This window comes from Rhinolophus hipposideros (assembly GCF_964194185.1).
Source record: "Rhinolophus hipposideros genome assembly, chromosome: 10".
NCBI lineage: Eukaryota > Metazoa > Chordata > Mammalia > Chiroptera > Rhinolophidae > Rhinolophus > Rhinolophus hipposideros.
The window spans coordinates 48121577-48146344 of record NC_138056.1 but is presented as its reverse complement, the minus strand read 5'-3'; the positions used below and the strand labels follow the sequence as shown (position 1 = coordinate 48146344).

The 24768-nt window shown below is 40.9% G+C and overlaps 1 protein-coding gene across 5 annotated transcripts in view; it reads right to left on the bottom strand.

Annotated features, from left to right (window-relative positions):
• Positions 1-24421, bottom strand: part of POLD3 (DNA polymerase delta 3, accessory subunit) — a 58973-nt gene extending 34552 nt beyond the window's left edge. For 2 of the 5 annotated variants that reach the window (XM_081061868.1, XM_081061870.1), the window contains exons 1-2: positions 24338-24421; positions 7958-8013 (exon numbers count right to left, since the gene is read on the bottom strand). Coding sequence is in view for 2 of the 5 variants with exons in the window: in XM_081061867.1 (XP_080917993.1) it covers positions 7958-8013; positions 9985-10044 (116 nt within the window). In the remaining 3 variants the exon portion in view is untranslated. Of the gene's footprint in view, positions 1-7957; positions 8014-9984; positions 10228-19930; positions 20031-24337 lie in introns of those variants that run through there. The other 3 variants (XM_081061869.1, XM_081061867.1, XM_081061866.1) reach the window with 3 other exon arrangements.
• Between the last annotated feature and the right edge of the window lie 347 nt (positions 24422-24768).

Here is a 24768-nt window from a genome sequence, read left to right as displayed (position 1 = left end):
AGATTCAGTGCTGTTTCAGAACTGCAGAATGTAACAGCTTATTCACACTGCCCAGTATGCAGAGTATTCATTAATCTGAGATTGCCAAATGCTCCACGTAAAAATAATGTTGCTTTTAATAACATCCCTAAATTCAATTTTTATCCTTGTAAAGTATCACAAGTTGGCTCCCCTCGATAGCTTACAGCTTTTGTAACAAAAACAACAACAAAAGAGACATACGTGCCTTTTATTTCAAGAAACATATATTAAGTCTCTAGAACATGTCACACTTCTGCCAAGAACAGCTGGAAACTCAAAAATTCCAAGGGAAACTCAACCTACACTGTTGACCACTCTTCTTGAAGTATCTGCTCTTAGCTTCCATTATCCTGTGCCTTACTGAGTCCCCTGGTCCCCCTCGAACTGCCTCTGCTCCATTTCCTGCACAGACTGACTACCTCCTCCGTTTCCGTAATAGTTGGGGTTTTGTATATTAGAGTGACCAAATATCCAGGTCTGCCTGGATTTGAGGGGAGTTTCCTGAGACATGGACTTTTAGTGCTAAAACCGACAGTCCTGGACAAACCAGGATGGTTGGTCTATTTCATTCATCCCCATGGCTTCACTTACTCCAGACATCATCATCTGCTCAAAGCCAGAAATCTGGGAGTCATTATCCTTTGCTTCTCCGTAGCCAGTGAGTTGCCAAATCTCATCAGTTCTCCCTCCCAAGTAATTCTTGACTCCATGCCCTCCAAATCTCTTAACTGGACTATTTCAATTCCAAGTGTCAGTTCTGCCCCCTCCCCACCAACATTATCCATGAGGCTGCCATAGTAAAGTGTTAAAAATACAAATCAAGTCATTCAGTCAACAAAATTTTACTGAGTAGATACTTTATGTTCTGTGCCTTAGGGATAGAGCAATGAACAAAGCAGTTGGTGTTTCCAACCTTTTAGAGCTTAAATTGTAGAAAAGAGAGACAAATAAGTACGAGGTGTGATCACAAAATACGGTGAATGCTGCTGCCGAGTGCCATCCAATGGAAAGGCAGGGATTTTCAATACTGGAAGTGGCCCGTTGAACCTTAGTAACAGTGTGTGACAAGTTCCAACTTGTTTGGTGCAGTCAGTCAGATGTGAGCTGCGGTTGAGAGAAGGTGTGTTTTAAAGTGCCATAAATCATCCTCCATCATGCAATGCTCCATGTCACACATCGCTTCTGGTACAGCAATTTCTGTCAAATAAAAACATTATGGTGTGTTCTCATCCACCTTAATCACTGGATCTGGCAACGTGCGACTTCCAGCTCTTTACCAAAGTCAAAATCATTCAGGACATCGAGGCAGCCACGACAGTGCAACAAAAGACACTCACAAAAGAGGACTTCCAGAACTGCTTCAGAAAGTGGCAAGAACGATGGGATAAGTGCGTTTGATGTGAGGGGGAATATTTTGAGGGGGATTAACGGCAACGTATCTTTTACTATAATAAACTGTTTTTTTAATTTAAACATTCACTATATTGTTTGATCACACCATGTAAACATATGTAGATGGTAGTAAATCTATGGGGGAGTAATGGAGAGTGCCCGAGAAGAAGTTTGCTAATTTATATTAGGTAATAAGGGAAGGCTTCATGAGCAGCGCCCTGTGGGAAGTAAGGAAGCCACCTCTGTGGATATCCTGAGGGAAGAATGCTCCAGGCAGAGAGAACGGCAAATGCAAAGTTCCTGCAGCAAAAATGTAGGCAAGGTCCAAGGAACAGAAAGGAGGCAAGAGTGCTGAAGCAGAGTAAGGAAGAGTGGTGGCAGAGAGAGCCGAGCCAAGTGTCAGACATGTAGAACTTGAAGCAAGGAGGTCATTAGAAGGTGTAGAGCAGAAATACCATGATCTCACCTTTCAGAAAGATCCCTGATTGCTGTGTGGAGAATACACTGCCGAGAGGAAGAGAGGAAGCAGGGAGACCACTTAGGAGGTTACTGCGGTAATCCAGGCTAGACATGATGGTGGCTCAGACTAGGGGGCAGCAATGCAGGTAATGCGTTAGTGGCTGAATTCTGGGTGAACTTAAAGGGAGAAACAACAATATTTGCTGATGGATTGATCGTGGGGTATGAGAGAAAAGGAGTCGAGGATGACTGGACTAAGCAACTCAAAGAACAAAGTTGTCATTCACTGAGATGGGGAAAAGCAGAAGTAGCTATGAGGCAGAAATCAGGAATTAACTTTGGGGGCATGTGAAGTCTGAGATACCTACTGGCCATTAAGTGATGTTGAAAAGTAGCTGAATATTCCTGTTTAAAAATGTTCAGTGGCTCCCCACCCCGTGAAGATCAGCTCCAACTCCCTGGCGATGACATGCAAAGTCCTTGACCTGGCCTGTTCTCTCTCACCATTGGGCCACAGCGCACTGTTTTCAAGGGCATGAAACACTGCAGTTTCCCTTGCTCCTTGTATGTCATGTCCCTCCTCCTGCCTGGAATACTCTTCTCAGCCTCATCTACCTAATTCCTCATCAAGACAGCACCTCAGTTCTGGGCTCCTTTGGGAAGCCTTCCTACCACCACAGGCCCGCAGCGTACCCCTACCTCTAATCTCTACCAGAGCCTATCCCACACCTGTTATTACAGCACTTACCGCACTGGAATCTAACTAGTTTATGTATCTGCCACCCGCCTAAACTATAAGCTCCTGGGGAACAAAAATGTGCCCTATTTAGCTTTGTTGTTAATTCCTCTATATCTTGTTCCCTTTAGTGTTTCCTTCCATGCAGCACTTATGTTCGGAAAGACAGAATAACAGCAATTCATGAACATTTTGGTTTATTTATACTAGTTAGGATCATGCTAATAGAAGAAATGACAGGCAGGTACCATGCCCAAGGTGCTCTCCAGCTTGCTGGCTAAATAATTATCTACAACTCATAGTCTTGCCTATATCATCACAGATGTCCTCTATGTACTTGTCTCCCCAAATCAACCTCAGTTCTTTTATAATAACAGGAACGTGAAAACCACATAACTCTTTCTGAAAAAAAACAATTTCTGCATACCTTTAGAATCTCTAAGACATGTTTATCTAATTTGATCACACCATTTTATTTTACCAACAAAATATGCAAAACATTTTTAAATATGAGTGATTAACATATGTGAGTTCTTTTTTTTTTTAATCTTTTATTTATTTTAAGTGTGTTTTTCCAGGACCCATCAGCTCCAAGTAGTTGTTTCAATCTAGTTGTGGAGGGCACAGCTCACAGTGGCCCATGTGGGGATCGAACTGGCAACCTTGTTGTTAAGAGCACTGCGCTCTAACCAACTGAGCTAACCGGCCACGCCCATATGTGAATTCTTACAAGATGCGCTTCCTATACACATGATTAACGATATCGTCTCATCTTAATTCACTAATTTTCCTTCCTCATCAGTTCCACCTATAATTTTCCCCCAAACGAACACAGTGTTTATTGTACACTGCCCTCCCAACCCAATTTAATTCCTTCACAGCATTTTTACAACCTTAAATTATCTTGTATAAATCAGTGATGAGAAGGACCTTGTCTTTCAGGTTTGCTGTTTTACGACAGAGCGGAAAATAATGCTAAAAATATAGTAAGAACTGAAGAAAAATACTTCTTTAATGAATCCAAGCAAATCAATAACAATCATGCCCAGTCACCGCCCTCAGTGCCAACACTGATACTTCAAAATGCTTCCACTATAGGGAAAATAAGAAAAGGTGACAGGACACTCCAGTCTCAATTTTCTCATCTGTTAAGAGAGGTTAATAACACCCATTGCACTGGATTGTTATAAAGATTATGTGGGATAAATCATTGTGAAAGTATCTACCACAGTGCTTAGTATTCATTCAACAAATATTTATTGTCACCTCATATGAGCCAGGTACTGAAGAAGCAATGATTGTGGAATACCGTATTTTCCGAAAGTGGCTACAACAAGCATCTCCTATCCCACATACTCTTCTACAGACACCCAGAGAGAGGCGGACTCCATCACCTCCCCTGGAACCTGGGAGAGCTAGTGATTCATTTTAACCAAAAGAATAAAGCAGATATGATACTGCTTGACTTCTGAGGCAACCAGCTTCTGCCTTGTGCTGGAGAACGAGCATTTGGGGTCCTGAGCTGCTGTGTAAGAAGTCCAACTACCCAGAGACACCATGCTCCGATGAGAACCCAGACCAGACAGAAAGACCATACGCAATGTCTGGTCAACAGCCTCAGCCCAAGTCCCCCTGGCCAGCACCGACTGCCAGACGTGTGCACCAAGAAGCCTACCGATGACAGAGGGCTCCAGCGGCTGAGACTTCCCAGCCGAGAAACCAGACATCACGGAGCAGAGACAAGTTCTTCTCACTGTGCCCTGCCCAAATTCCAGACCAAAAACATCTATGAGCATAATAAAACAGTTGTTTCAAGCCACTAAATTTGGAAGTAATTTGTTATATAGCAATAGAAACTGGAACAGTGATGAACTTAAATGTGTTCCCTGCATTGAGGAGATTATATTCTGGGGGGCGGGCATACAATAAGCAAGAACATGTCAGACAGTAATAGGAATTATGAAAGGCTGGATCAACTGGATAGCCATATGCAAAGGAAAGAAGTCGTATTGTTTCCTTACAGCATCTACAAAATGATTCCTAGAAAAAATAGTGACTACACATTTTAGTGCTTCGTTTAAAATTAGCTTGAGCCAATACCTAATTTGAAAATTATAGTGTTTCTTATTGTGAGGCCTGAGGCATTTTTTAATGTTAACAAGCACTTGTTTCATAGAAACCTTAAATATAGTGATAATTATTGGTGTCGGAATTAAAACTACAAAACTTTTAGAAGAAAACATACAAGTAAGTCTTCATGACCTTGGTTGGGTTAGGCGAAGCCATCTTAGATACTATATAAAACATACAATCAACAAAAGGAAAAAAATAAATTGGACTTCATCAACAATAAAATCTTTTGTGCTTCAAAGGACGCCATCAACAGACAGCCCACAGAATGGGAGAAAATTTTTGCAAAAAGACAAACAACCGAATGAAAAAATGAGCAAAGGATCATAAAAAACATCTCTCCAAAGAAGATATACAAATGTCTAAAAAGCACATGAAAAGATGATCAAATTCATTAGTCATTAGGGAAATGCAAATCAAAACCATAACAATACCACTTCACACCCATTAGGACGGCTAAAATAAAAAAGACAGATAATCAAGGGATGAAAAGAATATGGAGAAATTGGAACCCTCATATATTACTGGAGGGACTGTAAAATAGCATAGCCCTCCCAACCCAATTTAAAAATAGTTCATCAGTTCCTCCAAACGCTAAATACAGATTTATCATTTGACCCAAAAACTCCAGTCCTGCGCATATACCCAGAACTGAAAACACATGTATGCACAAAAGCTTGTGCTCAATTGTTCATAGTAGCACCAATTTATAACACCCAATGTGGAAACAACCTAAATGTCCATCAACTGATGAATGGATAAACAAAATGTGGTATATCCATGTTCAGGGTTGAATTGTTTCTCCCTTCCCCCTCAAAAAAGGTGTGTTAAAGTCCTAACTGCCAGTACCTCAGAATGTGACCTTATTTGGAAATGGCATCACTGCGGATGAGGTCATGTTGGAGGTGGTGGGCTCCTAATCTAGACTGACTGCTATCCTTAGAAAACGTCCATGTGAAGACACAGACACAGGGAGAATGCCACGAGACAACCAAGGCAGAGACTGGGGGTTATGCAGCTACAAGTCAATGCCAAAGATTGCCGGTAAACCACCAATAGCTAGGAAGAGGCAAGGAAGGATTCTTCTCTCCAGGTTTCAGAGGGAGCGTAGCCCTGCTGACACCTTAATTTTGGACTGCCAGGCTCCAGAACTGTGAGAGACAATAAAAGTCTGTGTTTTTAAGCCACCTAGTTTGTAGTACTGTTATGGCAGCCCTAGGAAACTAACACCACATAATGGAATAATTCAGCCATAAAAAGGAATGAAGTACCTTTTTATGGCACTTCAGGCAGGCCCTCAAATAACATCGTTTCGTTGTAATGGTGATGGGATGTCCTAGGAACTTAACTCTTGTTTGTATAAATTAGCCTATGATAAAATTGGTTTCATTATAAGTCATTTCACTCTAGGTCACAGAACCTATCGACCATGTTATGTGAGGACTTATTGTACTGATACATGGTCAAACCTTGAAAACATTATGCTACGTGAAAGAAACCAGGCACACAAGTTTACATGTTACATGATTCCCTTTAGATGAAATGTTCAGAATAAGCAAATCTATAGACTGAGAAAATAGTGGCTAGGGCTAGGGGTAGAGGACTATGGGAAAATGGAGAGTGACTTCTAATAGATACGGGGTTCCTTTTTAGGGTGAAAATGTTCTAAAATTAAATGTAGTGATGGCTGCACAATTCTGGAAATATACTAAAAACTACTGAATTATACATTTTCAATGGGTGAATTGCATGGTACCTGAATTGTATCTCTCAATTAAGCTGTTAGAAAAAATAACGAAAGAAATACATGTGACAAAAGTTAGGGAGGGGTGGGGATATTTGAAATAGAGCATTAGGGGAGGGCTGTTTCAAGAAGTAATGTGTGAAATTTGAGCTGAAACCTGGAGGATCAGGACAGGTGGGAAAAGAGCATTCCAGGCAGAGGGAATGGTGCAAATGTCCTAGGGTGAGAACGAGCTGGGCATATTTGAGAAACAGAAAAGCAAGCATGGCTAGAGTATAAGAGAGATAGAGAGTGGGGATGAAATTAGCAGACAGGCAACGATAGACAGTGTGCTAATTCTATAAAAATTATAGACAATTAGGGTAGCTACAGTAAAATTGCAGGCAATTTTATTGCATCTCCAATATGTACCTTTAAATCCAAACAAGCTTATATAATAATAATAACTTCATTTCATATTTAAACATCCATAACCACCACAAAGAATTACTCTTATAGGTGTCCACTCCCAAAAATTACCTGAACCTCTTGGGTTTGGGACAGGACTGGTCTTAGCCAACGGTAATCTTAGTCAAAATCTATCCAAATGCATCCCTGTGCAAAGTGTTTCAGGTCGCGAAGGCATAAACATCCAGTCAAAATCAGACTCCTAGATCTATCAAACAGCAACCCGAATAAAGCCAAATCAACCCATTCTAGAGATCAGGAATTTTGTAAGACTCATGGAACGTTCCTACGATTCAAGGAGTAGGGAAAAATCAGACCACCTTCAGAAAACAAGCTAAATGAAGTATTTGACTCAATATATGTGTCTGGGCCTGTTCAACTCCTCCCTTCCCTTGGGACATAAACAACATCTGCACATTTACAGGTCAAGAAATTTTGAAGTGAATTACAAAATGTTCCCTTTTGGCCACACATTGGACTACAAGTTTCAGCAAGGAAAGGTGATATAGCAAAATTCAAGAAGGGCAGTGCTCTACACCATCCTAACCACTCCCCTTTTTAGTTTCACTTAAATCGTTTTCCCCATTTTCTACTGTTACACATACAGCTTGTGTCAAACACCTGTTGACCTCATTGGAGGTATTTCAGTAACACCCAGAGATGGGCCTAAGGAGCATGTGTGAAAATGTCATGAAGCTGTAAGATACCAGACATAAATCTGAGATAGAAACAGAACTGGCTAGCCCATTTAATAAATATGAAATAACAAAGTGATGTCAACCAGCGGGCAAGACTACACATAAAGTCAGTAAATGTATTAGCACACATTTGCACACAAGTCTACCAACCTCCTGAATAACAGACAAAAGTAGTAAGATGTAGTAAAAATAATATTCTTTCCCATTTTCTCAGGGGGAAAAAAATAGTTCTAACCTAGAGGCTATCTGTAAAGCCCAAAACAACGCAAAACAAAAAACAAGCAAAGCCAGACTCCCCTGTGATTAAAATTAGTAGTAAATTGGACTTACTGTTTGGCCTGGTTAACATGAACACCTAGTGTATAGCTCAGCCATTTGTATGTCACCTGCAAGAAAAAAAACTTTTTTAAATGTTTTATTAGATGACTCCAGAGTACAGGTCAATTCTAAAGGCTCCTAAAGATTCCATCTTAGATGATTATGCCTTATAAATTATACTAAATACCATTTGTCATGCAGGGTGTCATGCTGGGTCTCTGGTCCCGCTCCCCACATAAGAATGCAGGACATGGTGAGGCCAAAAAGGAACACCCACAGAGCCATAGACAGGGGAGTCATATCACTATAGTCTCGCTGGCGGCATCCGCCTCTCTGCAATCCGCTCTTGCTAGCTCAGCCACCATCTTCTTGCTAGCCCCCATTGGCTGCTAGCATAGCCACAGCAGTTATATTAGTGGCCAATGGCTCACTGGTTACAGCTGATGGCCAACTAGCCACAGCTGATGGCCATCCAATCACAGTTGATGGCCATTTACTACCTGAGCCAGCACCTTTCCACGTGAGGCAGAGAGCCTGGAAGCTGCACTCCTGACTCTGTCCCCATACTATCCCAGTTTTACCAAGAACCATCCATCTGGGCAGGCAAGACTGACATATTTATCTTAACAAATACTAAAAAGCTTGTTTTACACCAATCAATGCAGAGTCTAAAGAGGAAGGCTTATACTATTTCCCTGAAAATAAGACCTAGCTGGACGATCGGCTCTAATGCATCTTTTGGAACAAAAATTAATATAAAGACCCGGTATTATATTATATTATACTATATTATAAGACCCGGTCTTACGTTAAAATAGTATTATAGCATATTATACTATATTATAAGACCCGGTCTTATATAATATCATAAGACCGGGTCTTATATTAATTTTTGCTCCAAAAGATGCATTAGAGCTGATGGTCCAGCTAGGTCTTATTTTCAGGGAAACATGGTATATACATCAAAGAAAAAGTTCTTATTTTTCTTACACTCCATGTTTTGCTTTTTTTATTTCACATTCTGACCATTTTGTTTTGGGGGCCACCACCGAAAACAATACTAAAACTCACTCAGAAGCTAGATTACTTTGAAGTGTATGAGTCAGAAAAACTTCTAAGGAAAGTTGCAGCCATACAAACATGAAAGGCACAGGTGGTGCACGGGTCAGGAAATGAATGGGGTGGATGGATACGTATCAGAGGTTAGATTGGGAACTCCGGGGTTCAAGCCTAGAGCTTCCAGCCTTCCCTAGCTCTACTGTCACTCCTCTCTCCAAAGTCTTCCAATTCAAAATGCTTAGTTTCCAGTAACTAGAAGTGTTACATAGGTTAGGCAAAGATAGTGTGATGTGTAACAGAAGAAAGCATTAGCAACAGAGACAGCCCGAAGTTGGTAAACTGCCTATCCCTTACTCGCCACAAACAAAGAAGTTAGTTGGCCCCTCTACTTCAACTACCTTTTCTACGAAGACTTCTACCGACCTCTGGCTGGGTCACTGCATAGATGAAATGCAATAATGTGTGTCCAAAGCTCACAGGAGGCACTCAATCCTCACACTGGCAAAGTGTACTCACATCCACTGTCCCCCTTGATCTTTACCCCATTCCTGAGACAGGTCAAGCCTGTATCTATACCAAATTTCCAGTAAGAGGAAACCGACTGTTGGAAGATCAAACAGCTCGTCTCTTAAAACCCGTGCAACTTCAACTGTGTACTTGGAGCTTTAAATTCCAACCGCCTTATCAGACAGGTGTAGAGACGCCTTAGAAATATTATCAATCAATGCTCCTCCCTCCACGGCCCCTAGTCTGTGCAGCCCCCAGCACGCCCACCCATGGACGCGGACTCGCGCGCGCGCCTGAGGCCCTCTCCGTCGAGTCCTCGCTTGCCCTGGGGCGTGGGGGGACCTGTTTCCCTCCGCCAGTCCCCACGAGAACACACGCAGAGGGGTCAAGGCTCCCACCGCCCTCGCCGGGCCCAGGACCCCCGTCCTAGCTCCCCAGTCGCACGCCCGAGTTCCCCAGTCCTAGCTGCTCACGATCTTGTTCTGGTCCATGACGAACTCGTCTATATTTTCCAGATAAAGCTGGTCCGCCATGGTGCTGCAGCGCCGCGCCCCGCAGCCTCTGAGCTCCCCAAACCGCCACAACCGCAGCTCCCGCCGGCGGGAAACGTCTTTCCTCCAACCCTGGACCGGGGTCGTCTCTCAGAGCAACGGAAAGACGCGCTACGGCGGCCGCGCGAGGGCCAAACTAGTCTGAGAGACGGCGCTTGCCGAAGTAGGTGGAGCTAGTAGAAGCGGGCGGAAGTGAGGAGCGAGGAGGGCGGGCGTGGCCCGGGCGGGCGTGGCCCGGGCGGGCGTGGCCTGGGGCGGGCGTGGCCTGGGGCGGGCGTGGCCTGGGGCGGGCGTGGCCTGGGGCGGGCGTGGCCTGGGCGGGCGTGGCCTGGGTGGGCGTGGCCTGGGGCGGGCTGTCTGTGGAGCCCTGATTTAAATGTCACCTCTGCCACTTAGTCACTGATGCAGGGAAAATACCTGACCTCTAGGAGCCACAGTCTTTCCATCTGTAAATTGATAAAAGAATCCTTGCCTTTTCATACTTTTATTCAACAAATATTTATCAAGTACCTATTCTATTGCAGGTGCTTGTTAGGCACTGGGGACACAGCAATCAACAACAAAGAAATAAAAAAGGTAATTTTAGTTGAATGATGCCAGCTGGGATTAAAGTACTGCCTGTTATAATCTCTCAGAATTGAGAAATTTAGGAAAGGTTTTTCAGAAGAGAGAGGCAGTGTTTCGCATAGAGGCAGGAGTATTTGCTGGAAGAGAAAAGAGTTCATTGTAGTTGGGCTGTTGGGGAAAAAGGCCAATGACGAGAGACGAGACTTGGGAGAAGCCAAATCATGATGCCTCTACAAGGCTGTGCGAAGGGGCACATGAACTTTATGCTCAGGAAAAGTTTTCAGGTGGGGGAATTTCAACTAAAATTTTTCCTAACATCAGCTAAAAAACCCTAAATAATTAACTTCAGCATTAGCCAGTGTAGTTCAATATGATGGCATAGTGGATAACCAGCAGCCTCTAAGTTAGACCCTGGATTTGAATCCTGGTTTTGGTATTTGTGTGATCTTAAGGAAGTTATTTAACCACTGCACGCCCATTTTCCCCTCTATAAGATGGAAATAATAATATTACCCACTTCAAAATTTTCTTGCACCATGCATTTGTTCAAGACATAGCTAGTAAAAGCCTACTAAGAGCCAGGCACCGTTCTGGGTGCTGGGGTGCTAGGCATATACAGCTGTGGTTAATAATACATGGAGTCTGTTCACATGTAGCTTACATTCTCCTGAAGATATTTAAGTGAGGGATGGTAGTGGCTTAAACTAGGATAATGGTAGTAGAAATTGAGAGAACTGAGTGACTTGGGTTTTCTTTTTAGAGTCAGCAAAACCTGATGATGAATTAGATGAGTAGAGGGTAGGAAAGACAGGAATCAAGAAAAATACCTAGATTTGGAACCTTAATTTTTAAGTAAATGATGATGCTTTGGCTACTGAGATGTGAAAGACTGAAAGAGCAATGAGAATATTAAAGAATTCTATTTGGCTAGACTTATAAATGAGATAATACACACAAAACCCTCATACTTACCGACACACAATAAAATCAATAACATTTGGCTATTACATTACTGTATATCAGGCATGCTGTACCAGGTGCTTGTTTTTTCTTTTTCCTAACTTTTTTTAAAATTAATTTATTGCGATGACATCGATTAGTAAAGTGATATAGGCTTCAAGTGTACAATTCTATAATACATCATCTGTACAAATGCATATTGCATTGTGTGTTCACCACCCAAAGTCAAATCTCTTTGTGTCACCATATATTTGATATCCTTTACGCTTTTCTACCTCCCTCTCCCCACTTTCCCTCTGGTAACCACCAAACTGTTGCTTGTGTTTATGAGTTTTGTTTGTTTGTCTTGTTCATTTAGTGATTTCAATTTTATATCCCATATAATGAGTGAAGTCATATAGGTCTTGGCTTTTTCTGTCTGACTTATTTTGCTTAGCATGATAATCTCCATGTTGTTGCAAATGGCAGTATTTCATCTTTTCTTATAGCTGAGTAATATTCCATTGTATGTATGTACCAGATCTTCTTTATCCAGTCACCTATCGAAGGACATTTCATTTGTTTCCATGTCTTGGTCACCATGAATATGCTGCAATGAACATAGGGGTACATATATCTTTATGATAAATGTTTTCAATTTTGGGGGTAGATACCCAGAAGAGGGATTGCTAGGTCATATGGTAATTCTATTCCTAATGTTTTGAGGAACCTCCATAATATTTTCCATAGTGGCTGTACCAATTTACATTCTTACCAGCAGTGTATGAGGATTCCTTTTTCCCCATAACCTCTGCCACACTTGTTGTTACTTGTTGATAATAGCCATTCTAACAGATGTGAGGCAGTATCTTATTGTGACTTTGATTTGTATTTCCCTAATAGCTAGTGAAGTTGAGCATATTCTCATATACACATATCTGTTGGTTTGTATGTCTTTGGGAGAAGAGTCTGTTCAGGTCCTCTGCCCATTTTTTAATCAGATTTTTTGTTGTTGTTGAGTTGTATGAGCTCTTTATATATTTTGGATATTAACCCCTTATCACAGGTGGTGTTTGCAAATATCTTCTCCCATTTGTCTGGTTGCCTCTTTGTTTTGTTGATGTTTCTTTTGCTATGCAGAAGCTTTTTAATTTGAAACAATCTCATTCGTTTATTTTTGCTTTATCTTCCCTTGCCTTTGAGGTCAAATTCATAAAATCCTCTCTAAGTTCCATAAGTTTAGTACCTATGTTTTTTTCTATGAATTTTATTATTTCAGTCTTATATTTACACCTTTGATCCATTTTGAGTTAATTTTTGTGTTAGTGACAAATAGCAGTCTAGTTTCATTCTTTTGCATGTGGCTTTCTAATTTTCCCAGCACCATTTATTGAAGAGGTTTTCGTTTCTCCATTGTAGGTTTTTGCCTTCTTTGTTGAAAATTATCTGCCCATACATATTTGGATTTATTTCTGGGTTCTCAATTCAGTTCAATCAATCTGTGTGTCTGTTTTTCTGCCAATACCATGCTGTTTTAATTATTGTCGCTTTCTAGTATAATTTGAAGTCAGGGAATGTGATACCTCCAGACTTGTTCTTTTTTCTCAGGATTGCTTTGGCTATTTGGGGTCTTTTGTGATTGCATACAAAACTGATAATTTTTTGTTCTATTTCTTTTAAAAATGCCATTGGAATTTTGATGGGGATTGCATTAAATCTGTATATTGCTTTGGGTAATAATAAGTAAGTTATTTATCACTACTCAGTTTTATCACTACTCAGTTTTATCACTACTCGTTTTAACTATGTTGATTCTTCCAATCCATGAACACTGAATATCTTTCCATTTGTTTGTATCTTAAACTTCTTTCAATAATGTCTGGTAGTTTTCAGTGTCCTTTAAATCATTTATTAAGTTTATTCCAAAGTATTTTATTCTTTTTGTTGTAATTGTGAAAGGAATTGTTTCTTTCATTTCTTTTTCTAAAATTCCATTGTTAGTATATAGGAACACAATGGATTTTTGTACATTGATTTTTGTATTCTGCAACTTTACTGTATCTGTTTATTGTTTCTAATAGGTTTGTTTTTGGGGGTTTTTTGGTGGCATCATTGGGGTTTTCTATATAAAGAATTATGTCATCTGCGAAAAGTGACAATTTGACTTGTTCATTTCCAATTTGGATGCTTTATTTCCTTCTCTTGCCTGATTATTCTGGCTAGGACTTCCAATACTGTCGAATAGCAGTAGTCAAAGAGGGCATTCTTGTCTTGTTCCTGATCTTAGAGAAAAGCTTTCAGTTTTTCACCATTAAGTATGAGGCTAGCTGAGGGTTTGTTACATATGGCCTTTATTATGTTGAGGTCTCTCTTTATTCGTCTCTCTTTATTATGTTGAGGTACTTTCCTTCTATACCCATTTTATTAAGTGTTTTAATTATAAATGGATGCTGTATCTTGTCAAATGCTTTTTCTGCATCTATTGATATGATTGTATGACTTTTATCCTTTATTTTGTTTATGTGGTGTATCACATTGATCGTTTTGCATATGGTAAGCCATCATTGTGCCCCTGGAATGAACCCTATCTGATTGTGATGTGTAATCTTTTTTAATGCATTGTATTCAATTTGCTAGTATTTTGTTTAGAATTTGAATCTGTATTCATTAGAGATATTAGTTTGTAATGTTCTTTTTTGTGTGTGTTATCCTTACCAGGTTTTAGTATCAGGGTAATGTTGGCCTCATAAAATGAGTTAGGAAGTATTGCCTCTTCTTCAATTTTTTTGGGAATAGTTTGATAAGGACAGGTATTAAATCATCTTTGTATATTTGGTAGAATTCACTAGTGAAGCCATCCTGAACTTTTACTTTTTGGGTGGTTTTTAATGATTATTGCAATTTCCTTACTGTTGATCAGTCTATTTAGATTTTCCGGTTTTTTGGTGGTTCAGTCTAGGAAGGTTATATATTTCTAAGAACTCCATTTCTTCAAGGTTATTAAATTTGGTGGCATATAGTCTTTCACAATATTCTTGTATGATCCTTTGTATTTCTGTGTGTACCAGGTGCTTTGAAAGTGAGATTTCATTTAATCCTCATAGCAACCCTGCAAATGCCTTGTGTTTGTCCATATTTTACAGACTAGACTGCCGAATCTTAAGAGAGGAGACATGGATTTTTCAGGTCACAGGGATAAGTGGTAGTGCTGGAAATGGAACTCAAGTTTCTTGTCATTGTTCACCAGGAGTGGGATATAAGTCAAGATAATTGACCAGAAAGAGTCTTGATACTACCCCAACACCAAAGGATGCAGATAATTGTCTACCTGGCTGAACACAGTGCTAGATATGCCAATATTAAAAGAGTTGCATGACTTTTAGAAGCTAGGTTAGTGGTTACCCTTGGGAGGGCAGAAACTGGAAGACTTCTGAGAGAAGAGTAGTGTTCTGGTTCTGGATCTGGGTGCTGGTCTCATGCTATGTTGAGTTTGTGAAAATGATTTGAACTGTACACTTGTGATGTGTATAGTTTTCTGTGTGTTCACACCAATAAAAGTTTAAGAAAAGTGATTACCATGTTTCCCCGAGAATAAGACCTAGCCGGACCATCAGCTCTAATGCATCTTTTGGAGCAAAAATTAATATGTCTTATATTAAAATAAAACTGGGTCTAGGATAGAATAGAATAGAATATTGGGTATAATATAATATAATATAATACCAGGTCTTATATTAATTTTTGCTCCAAAAGACGCATTAGAGCTGATGGTCTGGCCAGGTCTTATTTTTGGGGAAACACGGTATTTGAGGGATCTTAACTACTGTGCCAAGCCTTCTCAAACCAGGAAAATAGAAAATAGGTACAGGTAAAAGAATGAGTTCAATCTTAATATTGGACAAAAGAAAAGAGATTCTGGGAAGAAGGAATAAGGGCCAAAAACGGACCCCAGGCAACTCAGTAATGGGACTATCAAATTAAGATTAATGATAAAAGGCATCTCCAAGTCTGGGATGGAGTAATGGAACTAGAACGGGATTAGAAAAATGTCCCTTTAAAGAATGGACAATAATACGTTGTGGCCTATTGTTCAACAACTAATTTGTCACATAAAATAAAGCCCTGATTTGTAGTGGTTGCCAAATTCTGTGGTGTAAATATTCCCACCAGAGCAGATTTCAAGCTACTACTATTGATGTCACCAAACACAGTTCGGTAGAGATGCACGACATCACACCATTATTTCCACCATACAAGTACAATACACAAATAATCAAAAGAGCACAGAGGGTAGAACCGTGTAGTAAAATAATTAGAAAGTGATGAGATTTGAATATTTGTTGTCTTTGTTTTTAATATAATTTAATTGATAGAATTAAAGCTTTAGAATTTATAGAATTTAATTTTTAGTAAGGCACTGTTTAACAACTGACTTGCAAACTTTCTGAAATGTTATCATTCGTCTCTCATAAGCAAGTACAGGCCAGCTCTAGCACATCACTCCACATAATTTGTCTATTTTGCATGATTGAGGGGATTGAAAGTAACATGTTCTGTACCTGGCAGGTAGCTAAGTGTTCTATAAATGGTAACTATTATATAACCAACACTTATCTACTACTAGCTGTATACCAGGTTCTGTTTCAAGTGCTTTACAAATATTATCCCATCTAATCACCGAAAGAACCCTAGAGAGCAAAGCTGTTATTATCCCCTTTTTCTAGATAAGTAAACATTAACACAGAGAAGTTAAGTAACTTACCCAAGATCACAGACTAAGTGGCAGAGCCAGAATTATAACCCAAGCAGTCTGGCTCCAGCACCCAGGATCTTAAACATTGTGTTTTCTGTCTTATTATTAATTTATAACTGCATACAGGAAAACCAACAATAAGTACAGTGAACACTAATACATTTTTTGTAGAACTTTGAAATCCTGTGCACATCAATCAAAGGAGAATGGCTTTCAGTGGAAGCCAAGTAACAAACGGCACATATTGAATACAGGGTGTGGGAACACACACTCCAGGCAAAGAGAAATTAATCTTGGGAGTTGTCAGGGCAATTGTTAGGAGGACAAGGGGAAGGAAAGTTAGGGCGGACGGATCTTTGATTAGGTTAGGGAGGGAACCACAGCTGGCAAACCAGCCCAAGACTGTGTGTAAAAGATCAGTGTTTTATCTCAATCATGCCTGAAAGCTTAGTTCTAGGGTCAACCGTAAACCAGAAAGGAGCACGTTCACTCCCACAAGCACAGGTGAGAAAGTCTTGTGCATTGTTGGGGTGATATAACTATATGTATTGAACACCTACCATGTTGTGGGTACCTTGCAGAGAATGACTCATTTGATATTCAAACAACCCTATTAAGTTCTAGCTATGTAGTTATATAAAGGACCTAGATGTAAATCGGTTTTATGTTAGTGGGAAGAGTGAAAAGGAAATGATTCCATATAGGTTCCAAGACAAGATTTGCTTAAACTAATACTTAAGTAGGATTTTAGAACTGGCTTCATTCTAACATAACAACAACAACAACAACAACAACAACAACAACAACATCAGCATGTAATAGGTGGTCAGTACCACGTTTCCCCGAAAATAAGACCTAACCCAAAAATAAGCCCTAGCATGATTTTTCAGGATGACATCACCTGAATATAAGCCCTAATGCATCTTTTGGAGCAAAAATTAATATAAGACCCAGTCTTATATTATAATTATATTTTCGGGGAAACACGGTAAATATTTATTAAGTTCAATTATTAATATGTTGAAGGCAGTGAGATTTCAGGGGGGAAAACACTGGATGAAAAAGCAAGGAGGCCTGACATATTGTTCACTGTTATTATTGAGTGTATTAAGTGTGCAAACACCATGCTAGGCCTTTTATTCGAAATGCTCATTTAATCTTCAAAACAATTCTATAAAACAAGTAAATATTGTTCCTCACCTTCTATTATCCCTGTTTTACAATGAGTAAACTGGAGCTCAGAAAGATGAAGTAACTTGCCCTAAACCATAAGGCTAGTAGGTGGTGGCAGGCAATGTGTTTCTGCCCAGGCGTGCCCACACCTCATGCTCACTGTTGTTGGCTTCAGGGAAGAGCATTTGGCTGATTTTTATTCTCGCTGTTTCTTCTTATGCATGTTTGAACTTTTACAAACCTCTGTATCATTTTTATCATCATAAAAAATAAACATATATTCCTTTTGAAAAAAAAGTAGGGCAGTTGGCGATGTGAAATCAACTCATCTTCTTATTCCAGGTACCTGTAATGTTCCCGATTTCAAGTGTAAAAGGCACATCTCCAAAAAGAAAAAGTACCACCATTCCTACATATATCTTAAATGCTACTTCTTTTTTAAAAAAAAAAAAAAAAGAAAGAAAAGACAACTCACTTGTTCCTTAAGGATGAGGCTTAACATCAATGTTAAGAACAAGAGCAGTTCTCCAGAAACCTGAACAACCAATCGACCAAAGCATTTGCTCAGCCAAAACTGTTGGGGATGGCGGTTTCAGCTGATACTAGCAGTGGGAGCCATAGGAGCAAGACTCTTCAGCCTCCATGGCTCAAAAGAGAACTTTAGGTTAGTGTTAGAAATAGAAGGCTGACCTTTTTCCTCCTCGTCATCCCCACTTCATCCCAGAAATGACTGGCATCAGAGAGTCTAATGATTCTGACAGGTCTAGATGGGACTCAATAGCAGGGAGAAAGTGAAGAGTGGTCAACCTATAGGCAGGCAGGATCTCCAGACTCAGAGTAGGGGAAGCAGGTCAGGATGCTGATCGGGAAAGGCGGCCTGTAGGAGGAGCTCAGGAACCGCACAGTTCTCTGGGGATAGCATTCCAGGTCAGAACCAAGGAATACAAGATTAAGAATTATGACTTGGGGGCCACATAACTGTCCCAGGGTCATTCCAGAGTCTCAGGGGCCCAGGACTTATCAACACCAGGTATTTAGCACTAGATCTTTCATACATTCATTCATCAAACGTTACTCAAGGCCGCCTGTCTACCAAGCCCTATGTGACTAGTGGGAAAATAGCATGATCTTCATCCCTGGGGAATTCAGTCTGTGGGGGGGTAAACAGCAATACAGTGTGAGGGAAGCACAGGGTGCCATGGGAACCCTGCAGAGGCAACTAACCCAGCCAGAGGATCGGAGGAAATGTGGGGAAAACTGGATTTAGGTACCCAGGATTAGATACCAGGTAATCCCTCCTTTGACTTTAGGCAAAATATGTAAAAAAGGAAATCAGAGTGCTCTAGTTGTTATAACTTTTAACAATACACACAAGCCAATAGTTCTTCCTTTTTTTAAAAAAAAATACTGTTTTATGAGAACTTGTGTGCCTTGTGTAGACGTGTAGGTATAAGGTACATTGTCTTGTGGAATATACAGCTACCGAGGCCAGGACACATCAACTTTCCTGACAGCCGGGGAGGCAGGAGCCCATGGGAGGGTGACATAAGCTTCCCAGTGCTGTTCAAAAATACCCTATGAGTTCTATAAAAATCAGTGTAAAACAGTTACCAAAACAAAGTGGGTAGCCCAAGAGGAAAGGCACTCAGACACCAGTTCCCGTTTCACATCCACTGCACCCACTGCAACCCCAGCCTACAGGCACACCCAGCCTGTTTGTTCCTCAGCTCAATCACCAGACATTCACACTGCTCCATTAGTTGCTTTTAACATTCAGGAAAAGAGCAGGAGGACCCTCCCACACATACCCCCATCTTGCAGTTGCTTTGTATATTATTCTCCTTTCTCCATTCCCTTGGGGGCTGGAAGGGTGCTTTGGAGGGATGATGGTAAAAGTGAAAACAACTGGAAATTGTTTATGAGAAGTTTTATCTTACGCACATCACCTCTGAATTATTAAAATCGAGGGTAGGGGGTTGGATGGTCTGGCCTTCAGGGCTAGAAAGAAGCATATGATCCTTCTCTCAGAGACCCTTGCTCTGTGGCTGCCAGCACTGTTGGTTGGGAAGGCTTCCTGAGGAAATGTCATGTGGCCTCAGCTTTAATATCCTGTAAAGAAGGGGCAAAGGCCCTTCTAGACATCGTCTTGATGGATGGGAGGCTCCCTTTGCCTCATTGTCTCTCTACTGGGATCGCTGCCTCTCTATGACTGTTGTTTTCTTCTATGGCTTAACTACAGTTTCTATTTCCTCATAATTTTAGTTTAAACACAGCAATGGGTTGCCATGGCTCATCTCTACCACTACGTCCAGGTTTTACCCTGTCACTACAGATTTTTTTCAACAATGCCCCATTGTATGACATCTAAATGGTCGAACCTGATTTGCTCAGCTTATCTCAGGTTTTCAGCTTTTTAAAATCTTGGATTATCAATACCTTTTTTCAGGATCCTGAGCAGCCAGTGGACAGGTGTCTCTTAGATAGGTGTTCATTTATTCATTCTTCAGTTGTTCATTGAGTTCCTTTTACTAACTCACTATATATAGGAGATACAAGGAGATATATATAGTAGAATACAAGATACATATGGCCCTTGTTAGAAACAGATTAACAGTGACAAGATCACGTTATGAAAGGAAATGCACAGGGTGCATGCATTGGAGATGCCCAGTAAGCCGTGGGATATGTCTGTGCTCAGATGCAGAGTTAGATTGGGGATCCACAGCACATAGATTGGAACTGAGACCATCGGAGGGGACTAGATCACTCAGGGACAGAGCTGAAGACAGAACCTCAGCGAGCATCAGCAATTAAGGGACATGCCAAAAAGGGAAGTCCTAAAAAAAGAACTGAGAGGGAGAAGGAACGCTGGGAGGGTTCAGTGCGGAAACAAAAGGAGAAGCGAGTTTGAAGGAGGGAGTTATGGGCAGTGGAAAATCCTTCCCCAAAATGGTGTTGGGTAGGGATTGAGAGAAATACATTGGATTTGGCCATTCGGAGGCTTCTGGTAACGTTGGCTGGAGGACTGAGAGGTACAAAAGCCAGACTGTCGTGAGCTAAGGAGTGAGGAAGAGTGAGAATAACTGAATATGGTGGGTAGAGCCAACTCTGGCCAATTAACTACTTGGAAATAGAGAAGTGGGTGGGAGTGAGGGTGGTCATGAACTTCACAACTTGCCTGACTAAATAACAGGGTTGGGAGGTGGTTGTAGGTGTTGTCTTAAAAAAAAAAGAAGTATGATGGACATTCTGGGATCTTTTCCATCTAGAATGTCCCCAGTCAGAGATGCCGCCAAAGCTGCAGGCCTGAATCTGCAGGAGGAGAGCATGTGGTCACTCCTAAATTCCCATGGAACTTCAAAGGATTTTTCATCCTTGGATTCCCAGTACCCAGTGTGGCCAAAGCTGGCATGGAATAGGCCCTCAGCAAATATTTGTTGACTGATAACTGAATGGCTGAAGGAACAGTTGGATGGATGGATGAAATTGAATTAAATATTGTTCTGCTCTACAATCCCTTTTATCGGTCTACAGAATATTGTTTGTGGAAGGTGTTTTTACCTTTCCTTTCACCACTGAAATTGTTACATAGTCTGTTACCAAGGTGAGCATTACCAATAAGCTAAACCGGGAAATCCAGCTTCCTTCAAAGGCCCACTGATTAGAAATGGGGGGAGAGGGGTGAGCATAAATGGATAAAACTTAGGACCAACCCAGGTCATAAGCAGGCTTGAGGGCTCAAAGAGCACTGCTGCTGGAGACCTGAAAGGGAACCTTCATGTTTCTATACCTATAACCTTTGTACACAGTATTGTATCTAGCAAACACTCCATGCATTTTGGGTTGACTAATTTGAAGTATCTTAACTTTCAATATTTTCTTCTGAGATTCTAGAGCAAAAGACAAAATCATTTGGTTAGACTTCCCCCAAACTAATTATCCTCATTTTCCCTCTCTCTGTCCCACAAGGAGATGCCTCCATCACAGTTCTCTTCACTCTGGACCTGCCCTGTTTCAGACTCTCCTATCATCAGTCTCCTTATCATCAGTCTCCTTATCATCAGTCTTTTAAAAAAACAACAACTTGTTTTTCTGCTTATAAAGGAAATTCATGCTCATCCTCATCTTCTAGCCTCATCTCTATTCCATTCTGTTGTCCCCTGCTCACCGTCTCCACCTGGAGCCATCTTTCACACCAGTTTCGGAATGGTGTTTCTAAAATACAGATGTGAGGATGTTACCCCCGTACATTTAAAACCACAATTCAATTTTAGAATTCTTCCATCACCCCCAAAAAGTTCTCTTGTGCCCTCATTCCCCACTTATGCAATCATTCCCTCTTTCCACTCTGGTCCCCAACCACTGATCAGCTTTCTGTCTCTATAATTTTATCTTTTCTAGAAATTTCATATATTTAAAACCATACACCATGTAGTTTTTGTGTGTATGGCTTCTGCTGTGGGCTGAATTGTGCCCCCCTGCAATCATATGTTGAAATCCTAAGCCTCAGTACTTCAGAATATGATTGTATTTGAAAATAGGGTCTTTAAAGAGGTAACTAAGTTAAAAAGAGGTCATTGGGGTGGGCCCTAATCCAACATGACTTGCGTCCGTATAAGAAGAAGAAATGAAGACCTACACAGAGAAGGAAGACCATGTGAAGACACAGGGAGGAGATGGCCATTTACAGGCCAAGGAGAGAGGCCTCTGAAGAAATCAACTCTGTCAACACCTTGATCTCAGACTTCTAGCTTCCAGAATTGTTGAGAAAATAAATTTCAGTTGTTTCAGCTACCTTCTCCGTGGTACTTTCTATGGCTGCCCTAGCAAACTAACATGACTTCTTCCATGTAGCATGATGCTTTTGAGATTCTTCAAGATAGAACAAATATCAGTAGTTCATAACTTTTTAATGCAGAGTAGTATAGTAAGTTTTCATTAACATCGTCAATAGGTTCTGTGACTTTACGGGAAATGATGGCTAATGAAACCAATTTTACCATAGGCTAACTGGTATAAAAAAGAATTAAGTTCCCAGGGTATCTCATCAACTTTATAATGTAATGATACTATTCGAGGGTCTGCTGCATTCCATTTATATGCATATACCATATTTTATTCATTCACCAATTGATTGACATTTGGATTGTTTCCAGTTTTGGTGCTAAAACTCCTACTAAAAAATTTGCAGACAAGTCTTTGTGTGAACATATGTTTTCATTTCTCTTTGGTAGACTCCAGTGCTTTCAAGATCAAATTTAAGCTTCTTTATTATTTTTTTTTTTTAATTGGGGAACAGTGTGTTTCTCCAGGGCCCGTAGCTCCAAGTCGTTGTCCTTCAATCTAGTTGTGGAGGACGCAGCTCAGCTCCAAGTCCAGTTGCTGTTTTCAATCTTAGTTGCAGGCGGCGCAGCCCACCGTCCCATGTGGGAATTGAACTGGAAACCTCGTTGTTGAGAGCTCACGCTCTAACCAACTGAGCCATCTGACCACCCTAAGTTTAAGCTTCTTATCTCTTCAATCTCACCTCTCTGCCCTCATTGCTGCTTTCCTATGCTCCAGCACCACAGATTGTTGACAAGTCCTTCCCCATACTATGTTACTTCTCACTCACAATTCTTTGCCTATGCTGTGCCCTCTTCCAGAAGTACCCTCCCCAGTTTCTTTTGCACTTAAAAAGGCAGGTGCCCTCTGGCTCCCAGGATAGTTTAGGACTCCTTCTCTTTATTTCCACAACCCTTGGAGAGTCAGTCTCTCTATCAAATGAGATTACAACGTCGGTTTGACTATTTCTTTTACTAAGCAATGAGTTCCTTAAATAACGGGATAGTGTGTTACTTATGACATGGTTGAGGCTCAATAACAATTAGCTTAAGAAATGCATAAGAAATTAATTAGTCAGTATTGAGTGCTTACCATGTGTTTGGTATACTGCTAGCCACCACAAGGGCCACTAAAGAAATAAAAGGTATGCCTGAAGTCTTCAAGAAATTTAAGTTAAGTTGAAGAAACAAGACTTAGGAAAACTGATTAGAGAACAAAGTGATAAAGAATTAAGCGGTTGAAGAACACGGGACATGTGGACTTCTGTTCAGATTCTGGCTGTATGTCCTTGGGTAAGCCACCTAACCTCTCTGGACTTTAGTTTCCTCACCTGTAAAATGGAGCTAATAATCACACATATTGAGTTGGGGTACTAGTAGAAAATAGTGTTAATAATTCTACAACACCTCTCATCTGGGCAGTACTTTATAGAAATTCACAATGCTGATTCACATCCTTTACATCCCTTGATCAACTCTGTGATATAAATAGACAGGGATTATAGTTTAGCAGCTATGCCAGATTTTTAAGTAGCCAGGAGCTATCCCCTTCCCTCCATCTACTCCTTCGGAAAGTGTCCTTCCACACTGACTCTGGTTTGGGTTCGACCACAAGAAAAATGCCCGTGCGTGGGGGCTTGCCTCCTCTTGCTGCACTTGGAATCCTAAACTTGGCTGCTGGAGGATGAGAGGCCACACGGAGGAGAAGCAAGTTGCCCAGCTAGCAGGCAGCCAGCGACTGCCCATCACTGAATATGGGAGTGAGGCCATGTTACATCATCCAGCCATCACCCGACTCGCCAGCTGACTACAGACCCATGAGGGAGCCTAGCACAGGTTAGCTAAGCTGGCCAATACTAGACAATCTATAGAATTGTGAGCTCAATAAAATCGTAATTGTTTTAAGCAACTTTGTTTCAGAGTGAGTCATTTTATAACAAAAGCTAGCTGATACAGAGAGTCATAGCAATAAAACTTTGGAGCGAAGCAGTCTGGGTTTAATTCCAGCTCTGCCACTTACTAGGTATGTGGCCTTAGACAAGCTACTCCATCTTTCTGAGCTTCAGTGTCCACATCTGAAGGGGGTAAGAGTAGTTCCGATCTCCTGGGGTTGCAAGGAAACAATAAGATGATAGATGTCAGATATTAGCTCATAGTCGCTTGGCTCAGTAAACTGCCTCATACAGGGAGCCATTGTTCAGATGAGTAAACTAAACTCCTAGATGATTAGTGACCTTCTCCATGTTCACACCGCCATAAAAATGACTGAATCTGGGACTCTCAATGGGACTTCTTCACCACCCAGTCTAAGATTCTTAATAGACAAGTCATAGGAGAGATTGGCTGAAGGTGGGGAGAGGCATTCGGTGTCCACCTGGGGACAGATTGCTTTGTGTCTGGTATCAGGATGAAACCAAAATGGGCTGGAGTTAATGAATGATCAAACTGAAG